General features: G+C 44.8%; 1 protein-coding gene across 3 annotated transcripts in view; it reads right to left on the reverse strand.

Annotated features, from left to right (window-relative positions):
- Positions 1-821: 821 nt before the first annotated feature.
- VPS13D (vacuolar protein sorting 13 homolog D) overlaps positions 822-20412 on the reverse strand; it is an 83279-nt gene continuing 63688 nt past the window's right edge. For all 3 annotated transcript variants that reach the window (XM_065738157.1, XM_065738154.1, XM_065738155.1), the window contains 3 exons: positions 5267-5398; positions 1757-1997; positions 822-986 (listed from right to left, as the gene is read on the reverse strand). In XM_065738157.1, coding sequence (XP_065594229.1) covers positions 855-986; positions 1757-1997; positions 5267-5398 — 505 coding nt within the window. In that variant the 3' untranslated portion in view covers positions 822-854. The remainder of the gene's footprint in view (positions 987-1756; positions 1998-5266; positions 5399-20412) is intronic.

Raw genomic sequence — 20412 nt, forward strand, 5'->3', positions numbered from 1 at the left:
CTTAAGACAAACGATGCAGTGATGTCTCCCCACCCGGACGTTTCCAGCACTAACCAGCCAACTACAGACACTGAGAGCAGAGGGAAAAGCTGAATGTAAAGGTTTCATTTTCCAAGGCCACCTGCACGAACGATGCTCAAACCCACCTGGAAGCAGGGGTGTCCAGAGCTACTGACTGCAGGGATTTCTGGGTTCTGGATTCAGAACAGATTCAGCTTTCTGTTTTATTTTGGAAATGGAGTTAAACTAGTGAGTCATCTCTGCAGTATTCACCACAATTCTGTTAAAAACAATGACCTTTCAGTGCAATATTAGGTACACTTAGCTGTACTCATAAGAAAAAAACAACCCAGAAACCAATGCACCCTAATCACAGTGTTAAAGCTAAGAACTACAGGGCTTCTGTGCTCCAATAGCTGCAGGCAACTTTTTAACTCTTAATGAACGTTCCTGAAGTGTGAAAAGCAGAGAGGGAACGAGCAGGTAGTTTCAGGTACTGCAGTAAGACTCAGTATAGCTCCTTTAATTTCTTTACACTGTAAACAGACTCGTTTATACTGACACCCTGGTCTGGACACTCTTATTTACATGAAACACTTTTACATATATACATGTTAGCAAAATACAAGGCTTCTCCCAACCTGAATGCAGTTGAGCTGTATCTTTGTTATACAACTAGTGCTTTAAAATCAAAACAAGAAAAGCCCACCACACTTGTTTTCTTACAACGATTCCGTACAGTTAAATACTAAAATCATATTTATTTCCTTCCCATATAGTATTTTCTCTTAATTACAGAACACATCAGCTCCAGACCGACTCCTGCAGCTTGCTCTGGCAGTAAGGAAGATGTTTCAAGAGTCCAGCTCTAATTGTTCTTGATTTTCACTGAGTCTTACCATCAGCTGTTGTTCATAATAAAGGCTCTTTGCATAGTTTATTTCTTGACATAGCTTTACTGCAAGGACTTCAGATTTCACGTTGACCTGCAGAAAGAGATGTGTGTGCTGTCAAAGTGGCACCGTTATTGTTTTTATTTCACTAACTGAAGGAATGGGGGTGGCTATGCTTGAAGGAATAGAAGGGATTCAGTGGAGATCTTGTTCTCAGAGCTGAGGGTGTAGCATGGAAGAAATGAGAGAGGGAACGACAGGGAACTGGGGTCTTGGTAACACTGGCTGGGAACAGAAACATCTTGCATAGCTATCTCAGGTTATTTCCTTTGCTTCCTCTCCTACCTTTCATCTGCCTCTGCTGTTTGGAATGTAAACTGAGTTAGGTCAGGGGTGAGCTTGTACCCTTGTCTGTAAAACAGACCTGGAGCAACTACTGTCATAAGGCAAAAATCCCACTAGGTTGAGAGGTGAGAATGCTCACACATTTTTATGTGTATGACATAAATCATTTATTTTGTAAAAGATTATGTATGTAGGGAGAAAACTTACAGTAAATAGCACAGTGCTTATTACACGTATCTATAATTAAGATCATTTCTCAGGTAAATAAATATTTCCTAATGTAACTTCTGCATTCAGGACTATTTTACATTTACCTTCAGCTTTCCTCAAGAGTTTATGAATCAAGTTCTTCTTCAGCAGTGAAAACAACTGCTGCCAGAAAGGTTTAGCTTAGAAGTAAGTTTTCATTATTGAGCAGCGCAAGGAACCAAGCACTGACAATCAGAAATAGCTCCAGTACGTGCAGTGAGGGGAAGAGAAACGCCTGCGTGGAAGGAGCAGCAGGCACGGATCCTTACCATTGGTTTCTGCTGTGATGGGCCTGGCATCGCTACACCACTGCTCGTATTAACAGCTTTCTTGGTCAGCTGGACGTACACCTTCCCGTGGTCTCTGGAAACCAGGCAGTGGTAGAGGTCGTCGTACTTCACTTCCAGGAAGATGGCTTCACGGTCCGCGTAGTCACCGCTCTTGAGGAAATACACGGCCTTGGATGAGATGAGGACACAGTACTTCTCGATGTTCTCCACTGCTATGAAGCTGCGAGAGAGAGAAAAACAAAACCAAGAAGTGAATGACGTGACACCAATGCTCGGCTGTAACAGACGTCCTAACCTTGAGCATTTCCAGTGAAACAAGAATAGTGTAGCAGATACAATTCATCTGTACTTCAGCTGCTCTAGAAGCCGAGCTGGAAAAAGATCCCCTCATCGACCAAAGAGGAGCGCTAACTGCCTCCCTTGTAGCTTTGGACCTTAAAAGGGGATATAAAGGATCCTCTGAAGGGACTTGGGAGGACTAACTTCCTTGCATCTGAACACAGGAAGACTTCCACCGAAGTGTAACAGTAACTTCAGCTGTTACTGATGGGTGAAAAGGTTTGGAGATATTTATGACAAAAGCTTTTTTTTTAAGCATTATAAACCCAGGAGCCTCCTCCTGCCACACCTCTGTGAAACAAAAAACAAGTGCGACCTGCTGCTGGATCAGTAGCTAGAAAAGAGAAATTAGCTGTTTAACACTGGGGTGAAAGGTTAAGCAGCAAGCAGGTTTCCCCAGGGAGATTAGTCCGAGTGATGAATAGGGGAGGTAGGAAAGAGTGAATTAAGAAGACGGAGAATTACGATGGCTGAAAAGGTGATGTGTAAAAATTAGCAGGAAGGAATGCAGAAGTGGAATAGATAATTCACGCTCAAACACTCCCTCACATCTCATTACTGCTGAAAAGAGCTTCACTGATGATTTTGGTTTTTTAACCTGAAAATTTCAGAAAATTATATATGGAGAGCAAGAAGGAAATAAACAGTGCAGAGTTCTGTATCAAAGCACAAACAGAACACAAAACCAGGATTCTGCTGCTTTCAGGTGGGTTCACACTCACTACTTTCTGATCTGTACACATCTGTTGGTGCCCCAATGTGTCCAGCAGTGTACTCCACTGTGCGTGAAAACACTGATGGCTTTCAGTCTGAAGAGCTTTAGTTACACTGAAAGCTTACAGACTCCACCAACCAGCTCCACAGCTACTGTCTGCTCTGACACTTCGTACCAACTGCAGTGAGCTGCATCCAAACGCACCCTTGGCTACAAATGGAATGTTAGCAACCAAAACTATTTCAAAAGCTCAGACCATGTTATGTTTTGTGATAGGAAGGGATGACTGTAGTAGTTCTCTGCTAATACTTGTCTGCAAGATGCTGTTCAGTGCTGAACTTGTCTTTTCCCTGACCTCTGCCTCCTTGTCACGTCAGCTAAGAACACTTTTGCTTCCCTAGAAGTGAAAGAGGCACACGGTGCTCATTCACATTAACTTAAATTTGCATTTTAAGTGGTGTGAAGAGTACAGTCATTCATGAGCTGCTGGGTAGCCTGCAGGACAGTCTTGTTTCTGAAAAGAGGCAAAGAAAAGTCCAGCATTTTACAGACACTCTGCATTTCATGTGGGTGATGCTTCCATGGGAAGAGCAGAGCTGCTGCCGCACTGGCCTTTGCTCCTTATCCAGCAGGGAAAGAAAATCTTACAAAGGTAATTATCAGAAATCCCAAATATACTGTGCCACCATTCTTTGCAACTGTCAGTGCACAGCTGAGACATTTCAGGAGGTGCTGTACACCCACAAAAGCAGAACTGTTGGTTTTTTTCCCAGATGTATGGGGTTATGGCCCTGGAGAGAACCAAACCACCAAAAACCCCTGTGACCTTCAGTGGGAACAGCTGGAAACCCAAACCCGGGGTTTATTTTTTCCCCATAAGAAGATTAGCTCTGATTTTTAATGGTGCCATGTATGTCCTTTGAGGAATGGCATCAGAGGACGTATTTTACGGCGAAGCCCTGAAACATGAGCCAGTCCAGTGCTCAAGCTCTACATTTTGTTCTGAGTTTGAGTCATGCATCATTACGCATTTTCTCTTGCCAACTGTTATTTTCTTCTCCATGCCCAGTTCTCAAAATGGGTATTTAACCTTTTAAGATACGACTACAAGATATTACTTTCGTTGATTTATCTGTTTTAAAGAGCCCAACAGACGTGCATCGACACTGTTTAAAAAATCTCAAATTAATAAAATGGAAGATTAAATGAAACACGATCCAGTAGAACAAAGCAGAAGCAACCAGATCTCTGGAGAATCTGTGGGTTTTTAACAGCATCAGGAAGTAATTACACAATATTTTCCAGAAGTGAAACAGTGAGTCTAACTGGAAAAAAATGTGGAAACATTTAGTTAGAACAGTAGAGCAAGGTATTAAACCCCTTTTATGGATTTAACTCCGAAGGAAAATATGCAAATAATCAGGTCTCTAAATATGTTTCTGATTATGATACTGGGATAAAAGTCAGAGGCATAATTTGGTACTTATTTTCCATGACAAGAAACGCTGTTTTCTTGTTGTGTGATGCTCCTAATGGTGAAAGTCACAGTGAATGGACAGTGTGACTGAAATGACAGAAGCCCACAGTTCTCCTTAAGGGGTACACTCGTGAAGAGTTGACACTGTTTGTTTGTTCAGTCACAAATTGTTCTCTTCCAGTTCTCACTTAGGAGCCAGACTGGAGACACCATTTAAGTCCTTTCAATAGGATGAAAATAGGGTGATACGACCATAAGATCCCAGGGCCACAAGTGGCAAACTACAAACTCTTCCTCATGGGCACACAGCTCTCAGTGCCTCATCACTGATGCTGCTGGGAACAGCACATAGCACAGGCATCCACACTAGCTTCCCTCACATGTGAAGCAGAGCGCTCAGGTAGCACTGTGATTCACACACTGCTCCACGGAGCTGCAGGATACTGAGCTAAGCCTTGGGCTGTGAGAAACAGCAGACAGAGGAAGGCACAGATACTGGTTCAGTCTGCATGAAGCTCGTGCCTCTTGTGGAACAAGTACAGGTTCCAGCAACATTTCCTTATGCTCAGGAGGGTTTAGCCTGCATTGGGCACACATGCTAGATGCTAATTACTTAGAAACTTGCTGAAATTTCGTCTTTTGTAATGACAGAAGGACACCAGATCATGAAAAAGCATGAGAGATGAGAAGCCATGGCTCCAGTTCTTCTGGAAACTGCATGCCACGTGAGATCAGTGACACTTGGCAACAAGTGAAAAACAGGACCCTGTGGCACGTGCCATGACATCAGTACAGTCAGCAGAAAGGCCACCATGGAGGGCACGAGGAGCACGGGCTGTGCTGTGCATTGGTACCCAGAGAAAACAACTGAAACAGGCCTGTACGTGTGTACATCTTCTCTCCTTCTTGAAGACACAGTGGTAGCAAATGGAACTCCTTAAAGTAAATGAGTACTTACAACTCATCTTGGATGTTGTCAGTCAGTTTGAACAGCTGCTCTTGTCCTTCTGCTTCGCTTTCTGAGTAACGGGGCAGGAGCCCCTGGGGTCCTCTGCAGCAGCGTGGCTTTCTTACTCTCTCTGCTTGTGTCCTGCATGCAGAATAGATGCAGAAAAACGACTCAGTGCAACAGCAGGGCTTTTAATTCCACCTGCACCTGTCAGCACACAGAGCTGTGTTTGTTTCGAAATACGAGGTGTGTCAGCCTCTAAAAAGCACGAGGTCTTCACAAGCACAACGTATGGATTCTGCAGCGCACGATCTCAAAGGCACAGTGTCTATTCACACGGCTTTCCATTTCAAATAAATCTCAGTTTTCTCCTACAAGGGGCAGTGTGCTGAAGTAATATGAAGAAACACACTGAGCAGACAGTCTGCAAGTTCTCTGATCCGTTTGTTAACAGCTTCATTGACGTGTCCATTTCTTTTCACTTCTCTACAGAAAATAAGAGCACACTGACCAAGGTAGAGCTCCCATGAACGGACAGGTGTCAGGAGTTGGAAAATAGGAGCGTGCAGTGAAGTGAAGACAAAAGAAAACAGTATCAGAGCCTTCATAGCAAGGTTTAGCATACTTTACCTTTCCTGAGCATCTATTCAAAAAGACAAAGGATATACACAGCCTGAGACATCAGGGGATGACACAGGCCACAGAGCTACAGCAGCACAGGGCAGGTTCCTCCCTTGGCAGTATTTTGTTAAAAACTATCTTCTGAATCCCTTTAAGCTCCTGGAACGCCCTGCCCCAGAAGAGCTGTGTCAGGCAGCACAGCCCTGCTTTACGCTCCGTCCTTTCCCAGCAGCATTGCTCTGGGGCTGCTGCATGGCTTTCTGCACCTCCCATACTGCTGCTGTTACCGGTGCTCCAAGCCAAACGCACCATTTTCACTCTCCTTCCCATCCTGATTCTTTGTAAAGGCTCCGTACAGTGAACTGCCTCTCTGCTTTTTGATCAGAAGATAGCAGGAGAAAATCCCACGTAAGCACGGCTTTTCTTTCTAAGCTGCTTGGCAATAGCACACAGGAGGACCTGCCTTCCACGCTTTGCTTTCTGCAGATGTTTTCTCCGGAGCCCTGTCTCTTTGTTACCTTTCACCTCCAGCAATCCTGGCCGAGGCTTAAAACACACGCACACTTCGAAAATGTGTTTTCCTCCCAGTCTGAGACACCTCTGCCTTTCAATCGTGACAGACCATTTTTTTTTGCCCCTTCTTGGCTGCAGTGAATACTGCTGGAAGAGAATCCCTCGCATATCTCCGCTGCCCTCCCGTTGGGTGACTGACCTCTCTCAGTGTGTTTTGACTATTGCTGCTCTGTTTGATATCAGTCACGTATTTTGCAAACAAGGTAGAGAAGTCAAAGGTACCGACTCCCAGCACAGCACACAAAGCCATCAGCCAGCTCACGGTTCTCATGTGCCCGGGCTGCCTGCTACGTTCGGATTTTGTTATGAGATCACAGCACGTCTGCAGCAGTGCAGAAGCAGTACTCAGTGCTGATCCTCCTGAGGAACTCCAGGAAGGACAAAAAGATGAAGGCTTCAGGGAGTGCACTTCTGCTGAGCTGCAGTTACACTGAGATGGGAAATGCGCTCTGTGTGCAGGGAGAATGAAATGGAAAGTGGAAATTCTCCAAATAAACACAAAACAAAGCAGGGGTTCATGAAACCGTAACAAATGCAGGTATTAAAGATACCAGTAAAACATGACCCAATTTGAGTTGTACCTCTGCTCGCAGATGTTCTCACAGCTTTGGGTTTAAGTAAAACATTTCTTAATTAATTACAGAGTTCTGCATCCGAGCTAAAAAATAACTGAAAACTCAGTTTGCTGCAGAGGTACTTTGTTCCCCTTATTTGCAAATTGTAATGCCTTAAAACGGCACTGCACCATCAGTAGCACTCATCTGAGCCAGAGTAACCTCAACACTAGGTACTAGATGATTTCACAAGCCATCCCAGTTACAATTATCCCTCTGAGTAACAGCTGTATGCAGTTGTTAGAGCTTCAGCATTAATTACTGCAACTCTGGAGCAGTTCACCTCTCCTGCCCCTCAGAGGTAAAAGCAGCATTTATCTGCAGCTGCATCAGTCTATTCCTGAATATATCAGCCTTTCTTACCCATTCTTACAGACCAGCAAGCAAAACATGTATTTGTGTTTATGGAATGCAAAACACTATGGCAAATTTCCAAATAAAGAGCTCGAACCACGGTAATATTCACCCCGTGCTGCCTGTGCTGCTCCCTCACTTCCAGAAGTACAAGAGCAATGTTTCTCCTCCCCAGGAAGCCCTGGCTGGCTGTGCAACCCCTCTGGAGCACCCGCACTCCCTATTAACTTTGTGTAAAGGGCAAACGTGTGAAGCACAGTGCAGTATGTAACTCACCATGGGATAATCATCAGTTTTTCACTTTGACACTTCCCCTGTTATGAGCAACAGCACTGCGTAGTGCTTTCTGTATTAACCAACATTCAGATGAACATTCAACCACGATTTTCTCCAATGCTCAGTAGCAGTGTGAGAAGTACCTGAAGCAGTGGAAGCAAAACTACCTCAGAAGGGAGGAAAGAGCAGATCCTTTCAGTCAGATCTATCCTGCAGCAAGCAGGACATCGCAGAAATCGTTTCGAATACCTGGCTTACAAGCAGTCAGAATGCAGCAGAAGGCCTGGGCAGCACAGTGAGACTTGGCAACATCTGGCCTGTGGGGCTCTTGTTTTTAACAGAGGAAGTAATGGAAGTACAGCACTTGCTGTCCCCATCACTACACTCCGTGGCCAAACTTCATCCCGGTGGTAAGGAAGCCAGCTGCTTTTCAATGAAGTGCCACCACAGCTAGCATAAATGGCACTGCTTTAGTCCATCAGCCCCCTGGCAAAGCGCTCTGTTTGCTCTGGACAGCTAACAGCATTCCACACAGCTCCACTTGGTTTTGGTTTTTTTTTTATAATCTAAAAATTTGTTCAACCGTCTCAAGTTACGTTCTGTAAACAATAAGCAATACTGATGAAATGCAAAAAGCGAAGACTTGTAAAGCAGAATGAACGGTGGTGTGCCCACATCTGTGTTACATTAAACATGCACTCAACAGATTTGCTGATTCCTTTTTAATAAGCACACAAAAGGCAATACAAGACAGAAATGCCCTCATGTCTACTAGTCACAGCAGGGAAGAGTGCTGCTGAATGAAGACACAAAGAGATTGGAAATGGTGTCAGAAGGTTGAGGCACACATTACAGCTCTTCACTGTTCATACAAAGCTGAACAGTGGAGAATCTCATTTCAGATGGCTGTACCCCCTCTGAAAACAGCTCGCAGTGTTAATTGGCTTTTGCTTAACAGTCCACAGAACTCCTGTGATTCAGCTGAGCAGTTTTCAACCAGTATTTCTGCATTCAAACAGATCGCAGACCGGTGATGTGGGAAGGCTGCTCGCTTCTGCCGCTCACAGAGACCTATTTGCCAACTCAGACTGGAAAAACTTCCACAGGAGACACTGCACGTTTCAGGGAACTACATTTCAGCCTTGTCCCTTTACCACAGGTTTACCTCTCACACCATCAGAGTGGTTCTTAGTGGGCTGTAGCTGCAGTGTTTGCAGAGCAGTTACTGTTACACATATTTGAGCATCCTCTGGGCATAAACGTTTCCTAGAAGATCGCTTCCTAGTCACTTAAATCAGAAGGGAACGAACCAGCACCAGGTAACAGTCTGTGGAAACAAAGCACTGCACTTCTGAAATGGCACACGTGAATCTGCAGCACACTGTGTGTTATCACCCGTGACCAACACTGGAACTTCATTCAGTGTGTTTATCTGTACAATTTCAAACCTGTTATCCCGACCAAGGAGCAGCACTGGCAACTATTAACCTATCAGAAAAGCTCAACTTGAGGCACGTATAACCTGCATGCAGATTATGATCCATCATCAGAAGGGCACGAGGACACCCCAAACCCAACACAAACAACAGCTGGGAGCACAGGGGACGTCATTCTGGCACTGTGAAAGCAGCACTTAATGGAAGAGGCTCTTGACAGAGGCTTGAACTGCTGTACTGACTGACACCCAAACCCAAGTCCTGGTTGGCAACCAGCAGTGTGCAGATCCACCACGTCGGCCTCCAAGAGGCGTCCAGAGGCACAGTGCACTCCCACACTCCCCACTAATGGTTTCTTTTTCAGCTGGACCCAGTTCCTGCTGCCAAAAGCGTCCAGCTTTATCACCAATACGTGGCGTGCACAAAGGTGCTGCAGTCTAACAGCCTTGTTGTTCGAACCCGTTTAGAGCAATAAACTTACTGGTTCTGGTCTAGCTCAGATCCTGTCACTGTTTCCATTGTAAACCTGCTTTTTTTTCCCCTGAAGTTTGCATAAAATTTCTCACTGGATGCCTGCTCTGTGCTGTAACTTGGCAATGCTGACCTGCAGCCTGGGAACGATTTCCCCCCACTGCAATGATTATAAAGCAACCTACGTTCAAACAAAGGAAAATTGGCAGGTAGCAGCACAAGCCTACGAAACAATTCAATTGCTGCTGGTATTTTGGAGAAATAATACTAAACCTGTTACCTCCGTGGCTCTGGAAGAAGTCTGCTTCATAAATACAGTGCGTGCTTTGTCTCGGGGGGTTTTAGTGCATCTCAGACATTGAGGAAAGACTTAATCCAATCAACTGAAGGAAGAATAGTCTTACATCTTCTATTGGAAAGGTACAAGCTGAAATCCCTGTCACAGTTGGGAGTTCAAGACTGAATTCCACCCGCAGCCTTCACCCATGTATATTTCCAAAAGAAGCAGAATGAAGACAGTGTTCAGCAGTCTCTTAAGTCCACAATGGGAGGACGCAGTGTGGGTACACTCAGAAGTGCCACAGTCTGTTGGAAAATAACCTACAAGTTCATCAGACCCAGCAGAGCTGCAGAACACACCGTCATACCACGGGATCTCATGGATAACAAATGAGAACAAATGTATGCCACTTCCAGGTAGGCCTATATCTCCTATCAGAGTTCTGCAAAGTCCACCACTGCCACAATTCCTCAGTGATGTATGTAATGGTACTTTGATTCCAATGCTGAGCACTGTGACAAGCAGCAATGTCTCCCACGCTCACTGAGCAGTGTGTGTGCTCTGTGAGTCTGAGAATGAGAACGTTACACGACTTGGGCTGTTTCACAGGGCCTTGTGGCCATGAAGATTTCATGGCAGGTGGCAGAGCTGTACCTCCAGGACCACTGCCCACCTGCCAGGCTTTGGGGCTGCAGCTGGATGCCTGGAGAAGGAACTGCCACCTGAACCCAGAGAGCTGCTGCAGATCTGTGATGGAATTCATTCAGCAATTCAGACAGATGTTTTTAAGGTGCGTTACAAATGCACACAGCAGTGCAGTCTGAATATTGCATCTGGCATTAGAGCATCTCAGTTAGATGCAAGAATGTGTAAAATCTCGAGTCAGACAGCTCCCTGCTGACTGCATATCTGAGGAAGCTTATATGCACTGTTTATTCCAGCAAATGCACGGAATATATTGTACTCGTTAAACGTGCTCCCAGAATGCTAGTTTCAGGCAGAAACACACAAATAAACGGTGCCCTGGGTTAAAACCTCCCACTTACAGTCAAATCCCTCCTCTGGATGGATCTACGAGCTCAGATACTGAGGGCCTTTATCTGACTCAGGACAGCTCCAGCATGCTGAAGAAGGAACTGCTTATCATGCAGGCAGTTCCTGCCAACCTCTTTGAGACGGAGCTGTTTTCTCCCCTCCCCCCTTTCCTTTGTATACAAGATCAAACCAAAACTGAATGCTACTTGCTGGGGTTATGACTGCATACAATCTCTAAAGGCTACACTTCAAAAGGAAGCGAGAAGTTAAAAGAATCATGTCCTTGTGAACAGCAGAGCAGCAGATGTCCTCAGCCTTCAGGATCCCAATCAGAAATCCAAGGTCTGCACAAGCTGTGTGTGTTTATACCCTGAGGAGCTGCAGCACTCAGCACATCATTCTCTGTTGGTGCTTCCTTACCTAATAGCACAGCAAACTTTTTCAAGCACTTTGGTACCATCAAGCTTAAAGAGAGGAAAAAAACATGTAAATAAACACCTTCTCAGTTTGCAGTTCCTCCCAGACTCGCACTGAGCACAGGGTGCTGTTCCTAGCCTTGATGTCTCTTGTCTCACTGACGCGTTGAAGGTGCTCCCATTCTCACAGTAAAAGATAAGGCTCCTTGCAGTGCTTTCTTTCCAGCATCCATCTGAGTGAGAAGAGCTGAACTTTAAAGAGCTCAGGGCCACAATGTCACTCTGCCCGGGAGCACAGTGCGAAGCCCTGAAACTTCCACGCACAGTCTGCTGACATGCATTCATGTTTACAATGGTCCCATCAAAAACCATCCACGCGGGCCAAGCAACGCCCTCTTACAGTAATTGCAGAAGTGCTCATTTCACTTTGAGTTTAAAATACGTCGAGCACACAATGCAAAGCACTGGCTCCAGCCCAGCATTAAGCACCAGGCGTGTGTGAAGGACTCAGTGAAACGGCCGTGCTGACCCTGTGCAGCTCCACACTCCACGTGGAGCCCTTCTCAGCCCATCAGCACAGCAGGCACTGAGCGGCGGAGCTCCTGGGGACCTTTGTTTGGCTCCTTAACGCTAACAGTTGTGAGAGCAATTTAAATCAACTGCCTGTGCTTACCGGACTGCTGAAGAGCGCTCCACATGTTAACAGCAGCATTAGGTGGAAAAATTATCTATAAAAATACCAGCCACGTGCTAAATGAGGTGACATCAAGGCAATAAATAGCTCCATCTGTACGAAAGATTCTGCATAACAACCAGAAGACATCTCAGCAGAAGTAACCAACTACGAAAGAAGTGGGATGGGTTGTTTCTTTTCTTTTCTGAAGGATCAGTTTTACGTATTTCTCTCCGATCACTTTATAAATCTGCTGCACATTAGAAATCAGACACACGTGTATTTCTTCCAAGTAAAGAAAGTTGAAGGTTTACATTTTTAATAGCAATGGGACTATTTCTGAATGGCAGCAGTATATATTACATGCAGTGTGAGAGGGTTAAACAGGACAGCCTCAACTCTTTATAAACTTTTGCCCTCTGGATATGTACTCATTGGCTGCTGTACAAGACTTGAGCTGTATTACACGCCTTAACGATATGGTTCAACTGTCGGTCAGGCTCGGGGCCTGGCAATAGGCCAGACCGCAATCAATGGGACACAAACCTCCCCCTTTCAGATCATCACGAAGGCTCATATTATCTCCTTTTTGTCGTGCTGGTTAAATTTATGGAGCAGAACCCCGAAGCTGCATTCCTTGGCTTGGGCCGGCCCACGCAGGCCTCCCTTTGTTTGGTACTGTAAGCGAGGCGTGCTTTGGAGGATTGCAGGGTTGTTAGTTCAGGCACTGACTGTTTGCTCATGACTGAAATGAAAAGAGTTCAGTGGAAGGGCAAAAGGACAGCACAAGTGTAAAACCCTATCCCAGCAGGCCCCGGGCCCCCATATACGGACTCCGGACTAGGACTGAACATAACACCTCACCATTAATGACAAAGGAAGAAAAGTCCGTCCAGCAGAGGTAAACAGGCTCACGGCATGTCAGCACACACCTTGGTGCAAGGTCGTTTGCTTTCAAGTAAGCCTGTAATTACTGCCTAACTATGAACTCATCTGGCTCAAAGCGCTGCCTGCAAACAGCGTCAGTCCTACAGCAGTGCTGCAGCTTCCCTTGGAAAACAGAGCTTGTCAGGCAAACACCAGCAGTCCATCAGCACGTTGTGATATTTCTGTCATCTTACATTTACAGAGAAACCTCAGAGCCCGATGCCACGGTATCTGCACTCGGGAGGAATCAGTAGGAAGTAACTCTGCTGACACACAAAGCTACTGGAAATACAGAGGGAGAGGAAGTAAGACTTCCTCTTTGTGCCTTACAAAGTCCCCATCTCTGTATCTGCCCTCAGAACAGAAGCACACCCCTTGCAGTGCGCTCACATGCTGTCTATTCAAGGCCTTATTACTGCAGTAATTAAAGGACACTTGTTCCTGTTCGTTGCAGGGGAGCTGGACTAGATGGCCTTCAGAGGCCCCTTCCAACTCTAAGGATTCTGTGACAGGACAGAAAATGAACGGCATAAAGAAATCCTGCAGCAAGGCAAACTCTCAGGAGTGGAAGTGAATGGAAAGAACTTGGAAGATGGCATTCCTAATACAGGCAACAGGAACCAGTCCATCCATGGAAAGGCACAAGGACTCCCACTGATGATGGGTAAGATAAGATGCACACGTACTGAAAATGTCTGTGCTTTGCTTCTTCCTCAGTACCAGGCCAGTAAAACCTATTCCCAGACAGCTGCCCCAGCCCTGCTGTACCAGACTTCACCCCTCTGGCACAGCACACAGGTATTCCAGGACATGAGCTCATACAGCCACTGCACTGGCAAGCAGTTCATGCCATCTGTGCTCCAGTAAATAAACAAATGCTATATTCCTATTGCATTAACACCAGTTTCATCTTTTCTACTATTTTTATGAACTGAAAATACTCATAACACGGCCAAAAGACATTATAAAAACCCACAGAACGTGCATTAAAGGTTTTCAGTTCTAGGGATCAAGTCTGACTGGTTTGGTGCAGTCTGATGGTTTGGCCTGATGCATTCCAAGAGACACGTCTGTTTCGAATAAAGCTTTTGTTCCTTTCTGGTGCTTCTATGCTTTAACATCCCACCTAATTCTAAGCAAGCAGACCTGTGAGCGGAAATTCGGAGTACTTTCCTCCCTGGTCTTTGTCGAATTTTTAGCTTGTTTGGCTGCTAATAACATATGGACATGATTTTTTCCTTCTTTTCAAAGCCTGTCCAATTCCACTCGAGGTGATACTTTTGCACACCATTTGCATCACTGCACACCAGTGAAGTCTGCAGCTCTGTGCAGTTGTCTTAAACCACAAACTATGAGAGAAATACACTGGAGCAGCAGTTCCTTTTAGCAGAGGGCTTGCTGAATAAGGAGGGATCTATAAACCACACAAATGCCAGAAGACAGCAAATATACAACACAATAAAGTGTTCCATTTACTTTTCTCCTTCTTGTCCAAAAGCCGCTGAAACAGAATTTGGCAGAATATGCAGGCTGCAGAAATCCAGGGGTTTCTGAGGAAAGCATTTTTTCTTCCTGTCTAAATGCACTCCTTTCAGTAAATAAGTTTCTATCTAATTAGTCTAAAATCCTAAGGAAATGAATTGATAGCTAAACACTGTCAAGTACACACATGGTATTTGCATTTCACTTTGCGAAGTGAATAATCCAGTCCTCTTGACTGCCACTTGCAGCATAACTCGTGGAGTAAACCTGTGCTAAATCCAGCAAGGGATTTCTCTGCCCTTCCCAGATCTGTGAAACTGCCTGAATTTCTGATCACAGAATCACAGAAGTGCTCAGGTTGGAAAAGACCTTCGAGATCATCAAGTCCAACCGCAACCAAACCATAGCGCCCTAAATCTACCAACCCACTGCCAAACCACGTCCCTGAGCACCACTGCATGATGGACTACACCAGCTCCACAACAGCACCTGGGATCTCACCTCACCTTCTGAGCACATTTATCTGCTGTAAATGTCATCCCACCTGAAGGAGAAGCAACTTCCCCAGGTCACTGCAGAAGTGTTACATCTGAAAGTGAGCAAGACGGTACCCACAGTTCATTTTCAGCTTTCCAATGCAGACTGGTCCAACAACAACAACGCTTCTTCCTCACAAGCTTTTACCTTTTCAAAACCAATTAAGCTTCATAACACTCCGAGGTGCTACAAGCATTTTGCTTTTGTGGAGACATCACATTAAAACCTCAGTATTCATTTCCTTTTTTGAAGCTGTTCATTGTTAATCATGAATAGACATTTAAAGGAAAACATAATTTCATGTGTTCTGCTCTGTTAACTGCCCAGCACTGTTACTTCAGTGTTTTCTGTCTTTGCTCATCTGCCCTCCCCTTGCAACATCTGCCCCTTGCCCAACAGCCTGCAGGCAACCAGGGCACCTTTCTGTCCTCAAATGTCCAGTTAAACACTGATGCTTGGTGGAAAATACTTCTGTAAAATAAAATAGGCAACTGACTTAAGAACATTAACAGGAAGGAACCCAGTGACCACGCTGCTTTTTCCAGCAAACCTTTCAATCAGTTGTAAGAGCAGGAATACACTGTCACGGCAGAGCTAAAGGAAGTTACACAAGTCTTCATTAAGGCTTAACACTCCCTCCTACTGGAGTGTAAAGCACCTAGAACTCTGCAAATATGGAGACTGCACTAAAATCAGAAGTAAAATGCAATGGAGAGTTGCCTCAGCAACTCCAGTCCTCTGTTTTGAAGAGGTGTGTTTAGAAACAGGTAAGATGTTTGCTTTCAAGTTTACTGACCTCCACTCAGATCAAGCTACTGCTCCAAGTCTAGCCTGCACGCTGCGAAGGTTTTATACCCCTACTCCTCCAGAACAGTTAAACTGGGTCGAGTTCAAGACAAGAGGACAGAGACACCCAACTGGTGGGACAGCTGATGTCAAAAGCATTCCAAACACACCTCACATGCTAAGCAGGAACGCCAAGCAATAACCTCATGGAAACACTCTGCAATAGAGATGTTTGCAGTAATGCATAGAGGCATTCTACTTCGGTTTTCCAGCTGGTACCAATTTATGTCCATTCATCCCACTAAAAAGGAAAGGGAGAGGGATATGTTAATGCACAGTGTGGATTCTCTGAATCGTCCTGGGTGCTGAGCAGCCACCGCTGCCTTCCGGGGCCCAACAACGTACTGCTCTGGAAGCAAAGTGGCATTCTGTGCAGACAGCTCTGAATCACAGACCCCGCAGCAGCCACACTCAGACACCTGGATGTTTTAAAGGTTCACCCTTCTTTTACTAAATCATGTGGATAAAAAAAAGTAAGGAAAAAAAAAAAAGAAAACTGGCATGAACCAGAGCTATTTTCTTATTTTCTTCAACCACTCTTTGCAAATTCTGCTTTCCTGTGAAAAACAAAGGCTGTGCTCCCACATCATTGTTCTTCAGAGCAGTGACAACCACTGTACTGCTTTCTCACACATACACAAATTCCTCTGTTGTCCTCTCTGGAATCTGACCAAAAAATTATTTATCACTCTGCAAATTACACTGTTTCAACACTCCAAAAGTAAGCTTTATTCCCAAAACACTGACTTCCTAAGAACTCGTATGCAGATTCAGAGGAAGAGTGAAATATGGGACAGCAGTGCACGCCATCCCCACTTCTCATGGCCTGAGGTACTCCAGAAACAAGAGCCATCAGAGTGCCCCAGACACACCTGGATTCCTTCCATTGAGCTTCACAGGGAAGCAGGTGAACATATGAGTCAATCCTGTAGGATTGCACTTCAGGCAAATACAGTTCCTTCTAATCCAAAAGGCATTCATTTGGAAAGCAGTTCCGAGCAAAGGCAAGAAAAAAGTTGTTCTTGCAGAAAGATGGAGAAGAGAAAACCACAGCCATAATTACAGGCCAGGGGGTCCTGCAAGGTAAAAACACTCTTGGAATAAGCAGAAGGAACAGAGGATGGTTTGGTCCTCACCATTAAAGGCAGCCTGATTTGAAAATGAAATTATTTTAAGTGATGAGATGCTGGACTATTGTCTCTCTCTGGTAAAGAAACAAAGATATTTAAGAAGTGCATCTTAAACAAAAAAAATAATAAGGTTTTGAAATAAAAGTATCCACACTGAACAGGCACAATGACTGCACTCTGAGGAATCAGTCTCCACCACCAGAAGATTTACATTCACTTACACCACAAACGAGCAGACAACTGAAGAACTACAGGACATTACCAGTGATAAATTAAAGCCTCACAGAAGAACACTGAGCAGGTGAGACTGGCAACAGAAAACCATCCATTAAAACAGCAAGAAGTGTCTACCCATGCAGAGCGTGCGGGCACAAAATCACACTTGTTAACTTCAAGGTTCTAATAAAAGCAGCATATAACATTCTATTTGCAGAGGACAAACTAAAAGGTGTTTAAAGCTCCAGTGAGGACAGTGAAGCACTGAAGAACCCAAAGAGGTCAGAAATATGGCAGGAAATGAAATGGGACTCGACCGACAAAACTGCAGCCCAGTTTATCCAGGGAAAAACAATCCAGAACACAAATATTAAATGACAGTGAGATATGTGCAATGCAGTAAAGCAAAACAAAACAAACTCTTGAGGGAAAATAGCAAGCAGAAAAGTGGACATCAATATGCAATGTGATACAGCAGTCCAACCAGCCAGCATGGCTCTGGGTGACTTGCAGAGCGCAGCCTGTCGCAGAGCAGGGATGTGGCAGTCCCTTTTCACACAGTGTGGACTGGAGCACACAGACAGGTGGGATTTCAAAGTAGCTCAACAGCAGGAAGGACCTGAACAGGCAGATAACAAAAGCTTGAAGCTAGAAAGACTAGCTAGAAAGTTCCACGGTGACTGAAGACAGAAGAAGGCAGAGCTAACAAGGAGGAAAAGCAAGTGGGATTTAACATGGTGCCATGCAAACTTGGTGAAAAAAGAAGAAAAAAGCCAACAAACCAATTCATTTGAGAAACCAGTTCATAATAAAGGCCTATTATGTACTGCTGGGAAAAAGAGAGGAAGGAGGATATGAAGGAAATCACAGCGCTGAAATTATTTACAGATCTGACTGATAAATCAGCTCAACTGGAATGTATGAACCACTTCCAGATTTCCCCAACACGAAGAACACGAGCTGTAAATGCAACCCGAACGTGTAGCAACACCTTGAGAGGGGTTCCCAGTTGGAGAACAACAGCAACTGCACCACAGCTCTGGCCCACGTGTGACAGTGCTCTGAAGACTCTTCAGGTCAGACCTCAATGGAGCACATGGTACGGAGGGATCCGGGGACACAGACAGAGGTGTTAAGGTTCAAGCAGTATCTGTCACCAACATTCAAAGCCTTCAGAATGTATTAGCCCGGAAGACTGTCCAGATAATTATTACACATTTCCTCTTTCCTTTTCTCGGGGTATTCCCATGCCCTTTGAGTCTAATGCTTTACACTCAGAGTCGCAGCTCACAGTGAGATGGACACACAGAGGGTCAGGAAGGAGTCTCCTTACTTCTGCCTATCTGATAAGAACGTGAGCTCCCCCAGCAGCAGCTCAGGAGTGACCGAGCTCATGTCTCAAGACTTGCCCTGATCCCGCAGAAGCCCGAGGGCACTGCATGGGCACTTCCACGTGCTGCTCCCAAGTCAGACACATGTCTAAATACACACCCCAACTTGGGCTGTGCTAGGGGTTAAAACACGTTTCTAGGAGAGCCTTCCAAGCACATCTAGAACAGGAAAGCTGTTTTGTCTCTGAGCTGGACTTTAGGACTTCTGGCAGTGTTTGACAAGTATGGAAATAATCACTGCTCTCGTATGTGATGCTGCAGTACTTGGAACACAGAAAACCCCCTCAGAAAGGTATAAAGTCACAAGCATTAACTGTTTATAAATTAGATGCATACTGCACTGCCAACAACTGTTTTCTTTTATCCCCAGCATTAAAATTTAAAAATATTAAGGCAGCTCTATTCATAAACTACGAACATAATACAGTAACTTTTAAGATGAGCCTTGAAAAAGTCCAGCCTATGGTTAGACTTTAAGATATCTTCTTGCCCTTTAAACACCTCACATTTTAAACTACCACAGTAAGCTATAAAGCCATCGTCTGTGTCTCAGCAGGCCTTAGCTTGGCTCCACATTCTGAACACAGAGGTTTTGTAAGCTGCAGGAATCCCAGTACAATCCAATACATTTGAAACCAAACGAGATTTCCGTCCAAAGAGCACAACCACTGAGTAACACAAGCCATAGAGTCTTCCTCATTGTTCTCCAGCTCAAATTCAGTAACACTTGAAGCCAAGCAGCATCATTTGTGGGCTTTTTTTTTTTTAAATAAAGAAATAAATACTGAAGAAGTTTAAATCATATGATAAAGACAACTGCAAGGACCTTAAATCTACACCTACAGCCCATGCTACTTCAGCAGAGCTGTAATTAACTGCTTGACTCCACTTTTTGCACCAATACCTGAAACTTGCACCTAAGCTGTCAGCCTCAAGCTAAAGTCAAGACAGTTCTAACCATGCTTATCATCCCCCTGTGCTTACTTGTTCAGAGCTACATCTGAGATCAGTTACTGCCACAAACTCATTTCCATCAGAGCTAGCTGGTTTGGTGTGCTGAGCTGGGAGGAGTCTGCACGGCCCAGCACACACTTAAAACAGAAAATTCAACAGGAGCCAGAGTCCTGAGCTTGGAACACTGATCTATTTTGATTCCAAACTGCACATATTTGAACAGTTAACAAATGCAGCAGGGGGATATTGCTACACAGCAGTCCAAAAAACGTCCAAATCCTTTGTTGTTCCTTTTGTACTCTTGAAGAAAACAATTTGGTTGCTTCATTATGTAAGTGGCAAAGATTTTCCTTGTAGTGTCGGTGGGTCAAACATTTACCACAGTGCATTTAAAGAAGAAAATCATTTCCTAGTGCTTGTCTGTGATTGTAGCACTTCAGAATACAGGGGTTCAGCTCACCTGCCCTCATCTCTTGACAGACAGTTAACAAGTTACAGGGAAATATGTCACCCAGACAGACAGAAGCTAGAGACAAGGCTGGCTGGGGGTCCCATCCCAGCTGCTGGGCAGTTTATCATCACTCCTTGTAGTCTGGGATCTCACAGAAGTACTTGAAAACATGGACTTTAAGTATGTGTGCATCCTGAAACTATCTGTTATAACGACACAGCTCAGCTGCTGAGACAGCCTGCAGGACAGCCAGGTGTGCTTCTCCCCACCTTTTGATAAATAAATAAATCTGCAGTCACAACTTCAGAAAACGTGCCAACAAAACAGTCCGTGTGTTATCTCAGGGGTGCACTTTACTTACCCAACAGCAAACCTTGTCCTCTTGGTTTTACAAATCAAGCTGAGTACTGAATACCTGGGACATACACATGGACACTTCCAGTTTCGAAACCAAGCACACCTGGGTTCATCC

The sequence above is a fragment of the Cyrtonyx montezumae genome, unplaced genomic scaffold, assembly GCF_038088225.1.
Source record: "Cyrtonyx montezumae isolate F1298 unplaced genomic scaffold, pur_monq_1.0 scaffold_21, whole genome shotgun sequence".
In the NCBI taxonomy this organism is placed as follows: Eukaryota; Metazoa; Chordata; class Aves; order Galliformes; family Odontophoridae; genus Cyrtonyx; species Cyrtonyx montezumae.